This window comes from Gorilla gorilla, chromosome 1 (genome assembly GCF_029281585.2).
Source record: "Gorilla gorilla gorilla isolate KB3781 chromosome 1, NHGRI_mGorGor1-v2.1_pri, whole genome shotgun sequence".
NCBI classification, from domain to species: Eukaryota; Metazoa; Chordata; class Mammalia; order Primates; family Hominidae; genus Gorilla; species Gorilla gorilla.
In genome coordinates, this window is record NC_073224.2 from 86680488 (window position 1) to 86694583 (window position 14096).

General features: G+C 35.5%; 1 protein-coding gene across 3 annotated transcripts in view; it reads left to right on the forward strand.

Annotated features, from left to right (window-relative positions):
- The first annotated feature begins 589 nt into the window (after positions 1–589).
- The window catches only part of KIFAP3 (kinesin associated protein 3), a 162308-nt gene continuing 148801 nt past the window's right edge, over positions 590–14096 (forward strand). Inside the window, exon 1 of one of the 3 annotated variants that reach the window (XM_055365908.2) lies at positions 590–769. In XM_055365908.2, the coding sequence (XP_055221883.1) occupies positions 693–769 (77 nt within the window). In that variant the 5' untranslated portion in view covers positions 590–692. Of the gene's footprint in view, positions 770–10949; positions 11370–14096 lie in introns of those variants that run through there. The other 2 variants (XM_004027875.5, XM_055365913.2) reach the window with 2 other exon arrangements.

The following is a 14096-nucleotide window of genomic DNA, read 5'->3' on the forward strand; positions in this document are numbered from 1 at the left end:
TATCTGTTCACTTTGTGTATATCCCTACTGAATTTGGGTACAACTATTCAAGTCAAAAACTGTGTCTATTCATTTTTCCATACCCAAATCTAAAGCAATACCTGCTCATAAATTTTGTTTAAATTAATAAATACAGCTGATATGGCTGGATACACTCAGATGATAGTCCTTCCTCACCACGCTATGTGCATCTCTGCAAAGGAATACACATGAAAGCATAACAGTAGCTATGCTCTCCTGCAAGGAACTTCCATTTGAACATACATGTATAAATCCACATATACAAATTCACAAATACAGATGTGTGTGTGTGTGCACATATGGGTGTTAAGTGACTAAATACACCTCTATTATTCATACTGAATAACACATTCATTTGACTGTGTCTTTAAGGTTCATCAGTTTGGCATATTGCATGACTATTTTCTCAAAGTATTATTCAGACTATAAGAGAATCTGGTGAAAGAAAAAAGCACAGGAATTCATTATTCATTATCCTAGTGGGCCACGCCCCATTCCTGATCCTAGGAGCAACCCAATGATGTCATAGTTATTGTCTTACATCATACTAGTTGAAACAGTGGTTACCACCACCAGGAAGAGAATTATTTTAAAGGGTCCTTTTAACTGAAATCTCCTTTGGATTAAGATGTGCTACATGAGCTCAAACTAATTGGAAAGGTGGCAGGATAATGGCATTGATAGCCAGTGGATATGGGCTCCTTGGGCCCCACTGGCCATTTGATGTCATCCCAAAGGCAATCACAAGGTAAGAAAGATTTTCTATGTACTGTTGAAGCAAATCAGGATTGAAATTTATAAACAACACATTTGGAGTATTTTTAAAATGTAATTCTTACCCCTCTGTTTTCCGTTGCTGTGTGGACAAAATATAGAGAAATGAATATTGCTGAAAGTAATAAATCTTAGCATACGACTTTCCTATATTAAAATTCTTCAATGGGTCCTCATGCCTGCAGGAAATATTCAAATACCATGTTCTCGTATACCAGGTTCTCCATGATCTTGCCCCTGCTGTCTTTTCCCAACTTATTTTTCATGCCATTACACCCAAACCTAATTCTGTCTCAAACTACGTACAGTTACCTAACTGTACCATGATATTTCATACTTTTGTGTCCTTGTTATGTACCATCGCCTTTCTCTATAATATCCCTGTTATGTTCTCTGCTAAGCAAAATTTTATTCAGCTTTTGTGAGTCCTACTGTGAGTCTCTATCCTCCAAGATAAGTGGATTATTCCCTTTTGTGCCAGCATCCTACTTGTGTCATGCTGCTATTATGAAAGCATTAATATAGTCAATAATTATTTGTTTATATACCTAGTGACTAGTTCATGTGCTCCTTGAAGGCAGTAACTGTATTTGATATAGCAGCAGTTGCCATTTATTGTCTTAGTACTACGTGCCATGCACTGTGATTGGACATCCATGATTTTATGCCTTTTTAATCCCTGTTATTGGAGAGGATAGAGGTATAAACAAATAATGCACATAAAGTACAGTACATGCAGTAGAACAGAGAAGGCACTGTACTGCATCTGAAGCTTACAAAAGGCTTCTAGGAAAAAGAGTTTTGCTTGATGGAACAAACTGTGGTATTAACAAAAGGCTTCCCAATGCAACCCAGACTGACTCCTATATCTCTAAAGCCCTCAGAAACCATCTTTAGCCATGTTGGTGTATCAATGGGATTATTTGTATTTAAATGATTCTGTCATTGGTGTTAGGCATCTTTGTACTCTTTCTCTCCTGTCAAATTGTAAAATTGTGAGGCAGCAATCACTTTTCTCAGTACTTTTAAACACCCCGCTGTGGCTAGTATTCAAAATACAGTTGACAAATTTAAGAATAAAGTTGAAATAATAATAACATCATCGTTTTCATGTAACTTTAAAATTTATAAGATTCTAACAAAATATCAACTCTTCATATCCTTGCAATAATCTTTGGCAATATGGGTATGTCCCCCAATTTTTCTAAATGAAGTACACACAGAGTGCTTAAGTGACTTGTCCAGAGTCATATAATTAATAAGGGATATGTGGGTGAGTAGTCATATGATTAATAAATGGCAGGTGGTAATTAATAAATGGTAGGTAGGTAATAAATTAACTAAGTTTGCAAACACCTGGTCCAGCTAATATCAATTGCTGCCCTTAATGTGATAAATACACTGGTATAAATTTATGTATGCTATCTCATTTAACATTACAATAACTCTAGGACATAAAGACTATTACCCCTATTTTACAGATGAGAAAATTGAACATTACAGAGTTTAACTTGCCCAAGGTCAAAAGTAAATAAGCGGTAGAACAGGCACACTAACCAAGTTCTTACTCCAGAAGAATTCATGTTCTTAGCCACTACACCACAGAATAACGGGAGTCCAAGTGCTGAATGAGATTGGTTTCTTCACTCAACAATTTATAATCCGTTTGGGAGATGAGAACGAAATAGAAATGAAAAATTAGCACACAAAAAATTACTAACTGATGATGGCTTCTGAGATCTCTATCTTTGGAATTCTCTAATTTCAGTAATGAATTTGTTTTATTTATCCTGCTTGGGATTCACGTCTTTGATTAACTCAGGATGTTTTCCAGTCTTAAATATTGGCTTGTCTCTAGTCTCTCTATTCTTTTTTTCCAGCAGTCATATTAAAAGCTTATGGATCTTTACATGTTATCCTTCCCATCCCTTAACCCCTTTTTAAGAACTGGTTTTCTCTATCACGCTGTGTTGTATTATTTCCTCTTAATATTTACAAATTTTCTCTTCAACTGTGTTTATTTTATTATTATTTTTTGAGACAGAGTCTTGCTCTGTTGCCCAGGCTGGAGTGCAGTGGCATGATCTCAGCTCGCTGCAACCTCTGCCTCCTGGGTTCAGGCGATTCTCATGCCTCAGCCTCCCAAGTAGCTGAGATTAAATGCATGCCCCACCACACCTGGCTAATTTTTGTATTTTTGATAGAGATGGGGTTTCACTATGTTGGCCAGGCTGGTCTCGAACTCCTGATCTCAACTGATCCTCCCACCTTGGCACCCCAAAGTGCTGGGATTACAGGTATAAACCACCATGCCGGGCCAACTGTGTTTAATATGCTATTTAATCCACCCATTTGGCTTACTGCTTTTTTCCTTGCTCATTATATCTTTTAAAACAATCACGTTAGGAAATAATTTATATACAACAAAGAGAAAGTATAATTTATTTTTATACAAAATTTTTAAAATTTACATGCAATAAAATGAATGCAAGTATACAGCTTGATGAGTTTTAATAATTGTATTCACATGGGTGACCATTACCCTAAAGTTTCCTCCAGCCTGGCTGCAGTCTATCCACCCTCTATCACTAGCACAAGGCAACCACTTATCTACTTTCTGTCATAATAGATCGGGGTGTGCTTTTTTTCTATTCAAGAATTTCTTATAAACGGAATCAAACCATATGGTTCTTTCGTCATAATGAGTTTTTTAAAGATTTATTCATGTTGCATATATCAGTAGTTTTGATTTTTCTTGATGCTAAGTAGTATCCATTGTGTGAATATCCCACAATTTGTATCAGTTGACATGTTAATAGACATTTGGGTTGTTTCAAGTTTTCTGTCATTATTAATAAAGCTACCATGAACATTTGTGAGCAATTGTTGTGGACATATGTTTTCATTTTTCTTGGGTAGATACATAGGAGTGGAATTGCTGGTTGTATTGAAAATATGCATTTAACTGTTGAAGAAACTATAAAACTGTCTTCCAAAAGGTTGTACCATTTTGCATTCTCACAAGTATTAGAACTCCAGTAGCTCCACATTCTTACCACCAATTGGTATTGTCTGACAATTTAATATTAATCATTATGGTGGTAGGTATTGTGGCAGGTAAAATAATGCTCCCACCCCTCTCACCCACCCCCACAAAAAAAGGTACTCACATCCCATCTGTGGAACCTGTAAATATATTACCTACATGGCAAAAGGAACTTGATAGATGTGATTAAAGTTAAGGACCTACTTTAACATGGGGAGATTATCCTGAATTATCCAGTGGGGCCCACATGCATCCCTAAAAGTGGAAAACCTTTCCTGGCTGTGGTCATAGAGAGATGTGATAAGAGAAGAAGGACCTGTGAGATGGCAATAATGAAAAGAACTTGGGCCACTGTTGCTGGCTTTGAAGATGGAGGAAAGAGGCCATCAGTGAAGGAGTGTGGATGGCCTGTAACAGCTGAAAATGGCAAGGAAACCGATTCTATTCTAGAGCATCCAGAAAAAAGCAAAGCCCTCTTGGTATCTTGATTTTAACTTAGTGAGATTCATTGCAGACTTCTGATCTACAGAACAGTAAGACAATAAATTTAAGTTTTAGGCCACTAAGTTTGTTACCATTTGTTACTGCAGCAATAGAAAACTAATATAGGTGTATAATAGTGTATTTCACTGTGGTTAAATTTCCAGTTCCATGATAACTAATAAAGTTGAGTCACTATGTGCTTATTAGCTAGCGATGTATCTCCTTTTATGACATTTTTGTAAATTAATTGCTCATTTTTAGTTAGGTCATTTAGAATTTTTATTGACTTGTAATAGTTCTCTTTATATCATGAATACAATTATTTTGTCATATAGATTTATGGCAAATACTTTCAGTCTGTGACTTACCATTTCATTTCTTAATGGTGTCTTTCAAAGGGAAGTTTTAAATTTTGGTGATAGACCTTCCTTCTCTTAAGTTTTCTAAATTGTTTCATGATTAAAGCAAAATGATAACACTGATATAGTTCTAAATGTATGTAAAGGAAATGTTAAAGATAATTTTATTAAAAATGGAAGAGAGTAAACTGACAAAGGGAGATGCAGTTTCTACATTTCATTCAATCCAATGAAATGTAAATTTCAGTAGATCTTTGTGGTGACAGAATAATTCTAGATACTGATTGAGGTAGTGGTTACAGGAATTTACACACATGATAAAATGGCATAGAATTATATACATACATTGTACTGATATCAGTTTTTGGGTTTCTGATTACAATACATTTATGGAAGATGTAACTACTGGGTGAAACTAGGTGAAGGTACCTAGATATCTCTGTACCGTTTCTGCAACTTTCTGTGAATTTAAAAAAGTTTTAAGAAATTATCTGAAAAGTTAACTGAACCATAAGTGAGTCATTCTCTTTCTATTCTTTATTTTTTATTCTCTTCTATTAATCTATTTATATGTATATCCTTATGCCAATACACATTGAATTGACTAATAAAGTTATAGTAGGTCTTTTAATCATGATGCCCTTCAAATTTGTTCTTCAAAATTATGTAAACTCTTAGAGGTCCTTTGCATTTTCATATAAAATAATCAACCTGTCAATTTGTAAAAAAAAATTGCTAGTATTTGATTGGAATTATATAGAATCTATAGGTAAATTTGAGTAAAATTGATGTTCTAATAATATTGAATCATTCAATCTATAGACATGACACACTTTTCCATTTTCCTAGGGCATATTTAATTTCTCTTAGTGCTGTTTCATGGTTTTCAGTGCATAGGTCTTGAACAAATTTTGGTAGATTTATCCCTACATATTTATTGCTCTCTGGTGGTATTATCAATGGTGTTTATAAATTTTATTTTTCAATTTTTCATTGCTAGTATAAGTCAATGCAACTGATTTTTGTAGTAACTTTATATTCTATGATATTACTAATTATTAGGTCTAGTAGCTTTTTATTTGTAAATCAAAATAGTTTTACTTTTCCTTTCCAATCTATATGGTTTTTCAAACACCACTGATAATATCACCTGAAAACAATAAATATGTAGGGATAATTCTACCAAAATTATTCAAATAAATGGAAAGACACCCCTTGTTTATAGATTGGAAGACTTCATATTGTTAAAAAAAATCCATACTAGCCAAAGCAATTTACATATTCAATGCTATCTCTATCAAAATACATTGGCATTCTTTTAATAGAAATATTAAAAAAAAAAAACCTGAAGTCCATATGGAACCACAAAGAACTCTAAAAAGCCAAAATGATCTTGAGAAAGAAGAAGAAAGATTGAGGCATTACATTACCTGATTTCAAAATATATTACAAAGCTATGGTAATTAAAACAGTATTATACTGGCATGAAAAAGACAGATAGACCAATGAAACAGAATAGAGAACCCAGAAGTAAACCCATATAAGTATGCTTTATTAGGGTGAAGAAGTCACTTTCTATTCTTAGATTGCTAATAGTTTTTTAAAATCATGAATTCCATTATATTAATTTTCTGCTTCTGTTGAGATGACCATATGATTTTTTACCTTTACATTGTTAATATGTGTCTTTGTTCATATGTGTTGCTATAAAGGAATACCTGAGATTATGTAATTTATAAAGAAAGTTTATTTGGCTCATTGTTCTTCAGGCTGTACAAGAAGTAGGGGGCCAGTATCTGCTTCTGGTGAGGGCTTCAGGCTGCTTCCATTCAAGACGGAGGGGGAAAGGAAGCCAGCATGTGCAGTGATCACATGGCAAGATAGGAGGCAAGAGGTGGGGGAGGTGCTAGGCTCTTTTTGTCAACCAGCTCTCACAGGAACTAATAGAGCAAGAACTCACTAATTACCACAAGGACAGTACAAAGTCATCCATGAGGGATCTGTCTGCATCACCCAAACATCTCCCATTAGGCCCTGTCTCCAACATCGGAGATCAAACTTTAACATAAGGTTTGGAGGGTCAAGTATGCAAACTATATAGCAATATGGCAAATTAATTATTGGATTTTCATGTATTAAACCAACCTTGCATTCCTGGGATAAACCCCATTTGGTCATAGCATTCTTTTTATGTATTGCTGGTTTGATTTGCTAATATTTTGTTAAAGAGTTTTGCACATATGTTCACTAAGGATATTTGTAGCTCTTATTTTGTAATACCATTTTCTAATTTTGATATCAGGATAATGCTGACCTTTTAAAATTAATTGGTAGACACGCTTTCATTTTATATTTTCAGAAAGTATCTAAATTGACATTATCTTAATTACTTGCTCGGTAGAATGCATAAGTGAAGCTATTTGTGTCTGAAGTGTATTTTGTGGGAAATATTGTCATTAGGTATTCAATTTCTTTAAGAGATAAAGAGCTTTAACATTTTCTCTTTGTTCTTGTCGCCATCTTAATAAATATCATTCAAGGTATTTGCTTATTTCATTTAAGTCATTAAATTTATTAGTATAAAGTTGTTCATAATTTTCAAATTATCATTTTTATACCTGTAGAATCTGAATGATGTCCCTTCTTTCATTTCAGATATTAGTAATTTGTCCTCCTTATCTACTTACCTGTTGATATCTCTGTGCTCAGTTTATCAGTCCGGCAAAAATATAAATTAAAAATGGACAAAAAATTTGAAGAGAATTCAAAAATGGTATAGAAATGGTAATTAAACATATGAAAATATGCTCATACCATTAATAATCAGGGAAATTCAATTAAAATCAAGTGAGATAGCCCTGCAAACTTATTAGAATGATGAGAGTAAACAGACAAATTAAAAAAAAAAACAAAATACCAAGTGCTGGAAAGGATGTGACTAAATCTGAACTCATACATTGTTGGTAGAAATGCAGAACGGCATTCATTTTGGAAAACAGTTTGGTGGTTTTGTACAGTCATTCATATATTTACCATACAACTGAGTAAACCTATTCTTAGATAATTGAACAGGAGTAAAGAAAACTAACTAACACAAAAATCTGTATGTAAATTTTTTTAGTAGCTTTATTCATAGTTGCCAAAAGCTAGAAGCAATTCAAATGTCTTTCAACTGGCAAATGAATAAACTATGGTACATTCATACCATGGAATAGTACTTAACAATAATAATAAAAAAAAGGACCGAAAAACAACATGGATTGTCTTCAAATGCATTGTGCTAAATGAAAGAAACTAGATTCAAAAGGTTACAGCACCTATCATTACATTCAGATGACGTTCTGGAAAAGGTAAAATTATAGGAACAGAAAACAGATCAGTATTTACCAGGGCCTGGGGTTGTGGGGATAAGGCGACTCCAAAGGATACAAAGGAATTTTGGAGGATGGCAGAACTGCTCTATGATTGTGCAGGTAATTATATGACTTAAGAGTTTTTCAAAACTTAGAGAACTGTAGGCCAGGAAGAATACGTTTTATTGTTTTTAAATTATAGTGCAATTTCAATAAAGCATCATGCTGTATTTAATCTGCCACAATTTTTCACTCAGTATCATGTTTCTAATATTCGTCCATGTCATATGTAAAGTTCTAGTTCATCAACTTTCTCTGTTGCATATTATTGTATTGTGTGAATATTTCAAATGTATTCATTCATTCTCCTGCAAAAGTATTTTGTTATTGTCTTTCCGTTTTTCATTTTCTACTAAGCTCAATACTTCTCCAATGATTTTGGAACAATTTCATGAAGTGTAGAACTAGGAGTAGAATTGCTGAGATTTAGAGTATGTGCCTATTCAACTTTACAAAATAATCTGACATTTTATTCCCTTGTTTGGCCCCGCCCACATCCTGCTGATTGGTGTTACAGAGTGCTGATTGGTGCATTTACAATCCTTTAGCTAGACACAGGGTGCTGATTGGTGCGTTTTTACAGAGTGCTGATTGGTGCGTTTACAATCCTTTAGCTAGACACAGAGCACTGATTGGTGCGTTTGTACAGAGTGCTGATTGGTGCATTTACAATCCTTTAGCTAGACCCAGAGTGCTGATTGGTGCATTTACAACCCTCTAGCTAGACAGAAGAGTTCTCCAAGTCCCCACCCAACCCAGAAGTCCAGCTGGGTTCACCTCTCACTAATGATGCTGTTTGCTTGTCTGTTTAAAATGCTGACAGCTAGATCTCCTCATTGTAAAGTAACATTTCTTTTCCTTTAGAATTATAAAGAAATATGCGGGGTAAAACTTTGCCTCACTTTAAATTATTTTAAAGTAAATCAATAGGGCTTATTTGAATCCATTGTTTATTGGTGCTTGCAAAATAGTAACTATCATTATTTTTCTCCATTCCTACCAGGTATTTTCTGTTAAGAAGAGCTTTTCCTCGTTAAAAGGAGGTGAAATCTGGTTTATTTCCAAATGCATTAGATTAAATCCTTCTTTCTTTTAATTACCAGCTTTCAGAGTAAAGATCTGATGTAGCAGTTGCCTCCAATGGAAGTGGGGTTCTTTTTTCCCTGTTTTTCTATGTTGTTGAGTATCATTATGGATTTCATTTTTTTATTTATTTAATATCTTAAATCAATCCCAGTAATTCCATTTGATTCCCAAATTGCCTCAAATTCACTAGTGTCCTTTTTACATAATCTTATCTTCTTAGTCTTTGACTATGTCCTTACTGTCAAGCATAAAATGTTCCAGGCTCATCTTGTACTTTTCCTGCCACAGACAGACAGCTTATCTAGTTCAGTCCCAGTTTCAGCTATCTATTTATTGCTCTGGTTTCCAGCTCTCTCTTTCTTTCTGGCCTCTGGGCATTTTCTTCAGGTTTTTTTGTTGTTGTTGCTATTGTTTTTTCAAGCTCAGGTTTGCATTTTTTCAACACCAAAATTTTTATTCAGTGACAACTATGGGCTGAATGCAAAAGTGAAATAAATAAGTTCTCTGAGCTCAAGGAGCTAACTTACATTCCAAAAATCCTTGTTATATTATCTATGCATTTTAATGTATATTTTGGTCTTCCAATTTTATGTATTGTGAAGATTTTAAAGTAATCTAGCCTGCTATATTACCATTAAAGGTGTTATAAATGATAATTTGTAAAATTTTACATTAGTTTGCAGAGTTAATATTTAGAAAAACAAAAAATAGGAAGTCCAATGAGGAAGGAATTGCAGTACTCTAGGTATAAAGTGATTAGACTATTGGTAGAAGTAAGAATGTAGAAAAAAACTGGACTACCTGAATATCTTGAAGGAAGAAAAGATAGAATTTTGAACAGTTTAGTAAGAGGGCATGATACAGAGGAAGGAGTCAAAATTAGCTGCAAATTTTCTTCCCTTTCAGAATGAAAGAATGACTATAACATCTACAGAAATAGTGTAGCTGGTGTGAATGGGTGGGAAGATAAAAATATATTTTGTTGGGTAAGGACTATATTTCTATATTTAATATACCATGCAGTGCCTTAACATGGTGTTTTACACATAACGGATAATCAATAATTGCATCAATGTACTGCATTTGAAAAAAGCAGCAGAGCAACTACGTGCACGTCTCAAAGCAACTGGGAAAACAGGACTAGAAGACAGTGAATAAGTGACAAGATTATAGGTGAGCAGGGGGAGTAGAGGTGCTTTCTTTGCATCCCTAGAGCCTGGTTTGGTGTTTGGCACACAGCCAGCCCTCAATTCACATTTATCAAATAAATGAACCTATATCATTTGCATAGACGTAATAGCTGAACCCATGGGAATAGATCTTAAACCAGAGAACATGCAGTTAAAAAAGAACCCTTCTTTCCTATGCCCTGCACTGCTAACAATTGCCTGCCTCAGAAGAAGCAATTCTAAACATACCTTGAGTTCGGGATAATTGGTGGAGTTGGAATTTCAGGAACTGTTTTTTGTTGTTGTTGTTTGTTTGTTTGTTTTGGTTGGGGGAGGTGTATTCTAGATTTAAGACATCAAAGTGACAGACTTGCCGCCTTCAAAGTTGATATTAATTATATCCATTTTGTACAACGGTCAGATTATCTCCACAAGTTAGAGCTTGTAAGTGCAATCAGTGCCATTCAGGCCCCCAAATAGAAACCTCCCTTATTAGCTGGACTGCTCTATAGCATTCGCTAACTAAAAGGTTATCGGATTCCCCTCCCTCCTTTCAAGCTGACCTGACAGCCCTTTCTATTCCCATCCTCAAGGGGGCGGTGACTACGGAGCCACTCCTTATACACGGACGCTCAAATCTGCACCAAAACTTCCCTGCTCGGCTACCCGGTGCGTCAAACTCTGAGGCCAGCGCCTCAGACTGAGCCTGCGCATACAAGAGGTGCAGAGCAAGCGCATGCGTCCTGACGGCCCAGCTTAGGCGACTCTGGGCGGGTCTGGGCCGCTCCAGTGTTTTGGGGCACAGAAGCTGTGGGAGGAGCTGGAGGCTTCACCGTGGTAACCACAGCGCCGCTGCTGCCCCGCCTTGCAGGCCTCAGGACTGTCATCGCCTCTGGGTGTGAGGGTACTTTGGCCACCGTCCCCGGAAATAACCGCGCCTGCCTCTCAAGATACCCCATCCTCCCCACGCCGCTGCCGCTGCCGCCATGCAAGGGGAGGACGCCAGATACCTCAAAAGGTGACGACTCCCCAAGGCTCTGTCCTACCCTCCTTGCCAGGGCCCTGAAGATGTTCTTGGGTTGGCTGTGAGATGTCACTGGGCAACGCTAGTTTAGCAGACGGGATGGGAAGCAGGGAGAGAAGTCACCGAAAGGAGAGGGAAAAGGTGAAGTGGAGAAAAAAGGAGAGCTCTGGGGGGGGTTTCAAGGTCCTTTGACCTGACTCGGCGGAGCCCTGACAGCATTGAAAGATGGTTTCTTCGCTACATCACCTTATTCCAGGGGGAGAGGGAAGTAGGGCAAGGTAAACCGCGTCTTTGTTTTTTTTTTTTTTCGCCTCTTCCCAGACTCTCCATTTTCCCATAATAGATAAATCCCATGAGAGCCTGGGAATAAAGTCTGGTGCATCCGCCCTCAGGCCTCAGTTTGGGGTTCATTGCCATGGGCTTTTGAAATGATGAAGGGGAAAGAAGTGGTGGATTCTACTTTTTGGAAGGCTGAATTGAGATGTTGATTTCCAGTCTCTTTCTGCTTTCCGCATCCATGTCATCCATTTGACTCCCATGTATACAACATAATTTTTGTAGGACATTTAGTAATTATTAAGAGGTTTGTTCAGAAGTTTGATGACAATAAAATAGGCCATAATTTCTTTTAAATATAGTATCAGTTACTCAAAAAAATTGTAGTCTGTTGGGATTATTTGGGTGCTGGCAAATACTCAGATCATTCCTGATTTGGAAAAAAAAAAAGATACCTCCCACTGAACCAAGAGTAAGCAGTGATCCAATAGAAAAAAATTTTAATTCAGTACTGATTCAGTAAATACCCTGGAAAAGTCTCATGTATTCCTTTGGGCACGGTTTCCTCATCTGAAAATGGGACAGGTGTTACCTTCTGAGAGATACAAGGACGAAAGATGAAATACTTTTAAAAAATAAAACATGAATGTAAGGTGGTGGTATTATTTCAAGTCATAATACACTTGTAGTGAATATTTTTATTCTGGTTTGGCTGAGCTCTCATCATCACAGAAAGATCTTCCAAGTGTTAGTAGACTCATAAAAGGGATTCAAACAATTGTATAATAAATAAATCAACTCTATTGTCCTGGCAAGACAGGCATATATTGACTGTCTTTTTTATTTTATGTAAATATATCTGAAACTGGCAAATAGCCAGACTTTGTCAGTAAAAATTTTTAAATGAATATATAAGCCTACATCAGTGTTTATTTCCTCACTGAATTTTACTTAACGTTGGTTTTAAAAATACCTTCGTTAAAAATTTTGTGACAGAAGAAAATAAATTGTCTTTTAACTTTAAATTCAAAATTGTTCCGGAACAAAGAGCCGCTGTTATACCATTAGCTGATTTTCATGTAATATATTTGTGTCAGAGGTAGTTTTTCTTAACATTATCGTACCAGTATGGACACTCAGGCATACTGTGACTTATAATTCTAAACCTATTGTTTGCTTTTAAATACATGCTATCTAAAGTTCCAAAATTAAAACCAAGCCAGTCAATGTAATGTTTGAAGTAAAATGAGATTAGAATCTGAAAAGGTTGAAAAATACATTTCTCAATTTCATCTAATTTTTACTATAAATAATAAAAAGTTTGAATTGTCTGTTTTCAGACTAGAAGTATACAGGAGACATGTATTTATACAGGCCTGATGGAAAACATTTGTGATGTCTGATAGAACCTTCCATTTTAATTATTGTTTTTTGACCATGATTACATATATTCTTTAACAATATTTTTACTTTTATATTTTGTTTTTAACAAGACAGCAGATAGCAGTATATTTTCAGTCCCTTCCTACCTGAGTAATTCCATATTTTGGTCTTACAAAAATAATTTTTTTTGAATCCCTATGTGTTTTGGTGTTTGATTCTTACATGCCCTTCCTTCATCTGGAACTTGCCCTGTTCTTTGCCCCGCTAATTCCTCATCTTTCCTGTTGTGACATAAATACCACTTTTTCCAGAAAGCTTTCCTGAACTTCCCTTTCCCACCTCACAATCCAGATCAGGTATACCTGTTAGAGTCTCATGATACTTAATACCTTGCTTTTCCCTAAACTTACTACTTTATATTTCCTTCTGGTTTATAAAGTTCATAAAAGTAAGGTGCTATGTGTCTATCTTACTTCCCATTGTATTCCCAGCACTCAGCAAGGTGCCTGAAACATAGATTATTAAGTAAAGTCAGAATAAGACTAGAAAGAAATATGAGCCAAATCATATGGGACTTAAGCGCTTTAGTAAAGAGTTGAGACTTTATTTTGAGTGCATTGGTGAACTATTGAAGGATATTAAAAGTGAACAACATTTGTTCATTCATTTAATAGTTGAGATTCTACTGTGTAAAAGTCATTAAGCCAAGTGATAAAACATATTTGGTAAATGAAACATAAATATATTCCCTGCCTTCATGGAATTTACACTCTAGCAAGTAATACAAACTTTAAAATATACTGATATTTATTGTATTTGTGCGTGCTATATGAAAAAAGTGTGTGGCTTTTGTGTCAAGCATTTCTCACATAGTATATCAAGGTCCATCTGTGTTGTAGCATGTATCAGTACTTCATTCCTTTATATAGCTGCATAATATTTGCTGTGGTTTGGATATAGTTTGTTTCCACCAAAGCTCGTGTTAAAACTTGGTCCCCCATTGTGGCAGTGTTGGGAGCTGGAGCCTGGGAGGTGTTTCAGTTTTGGGGGTGGATCCCTCAT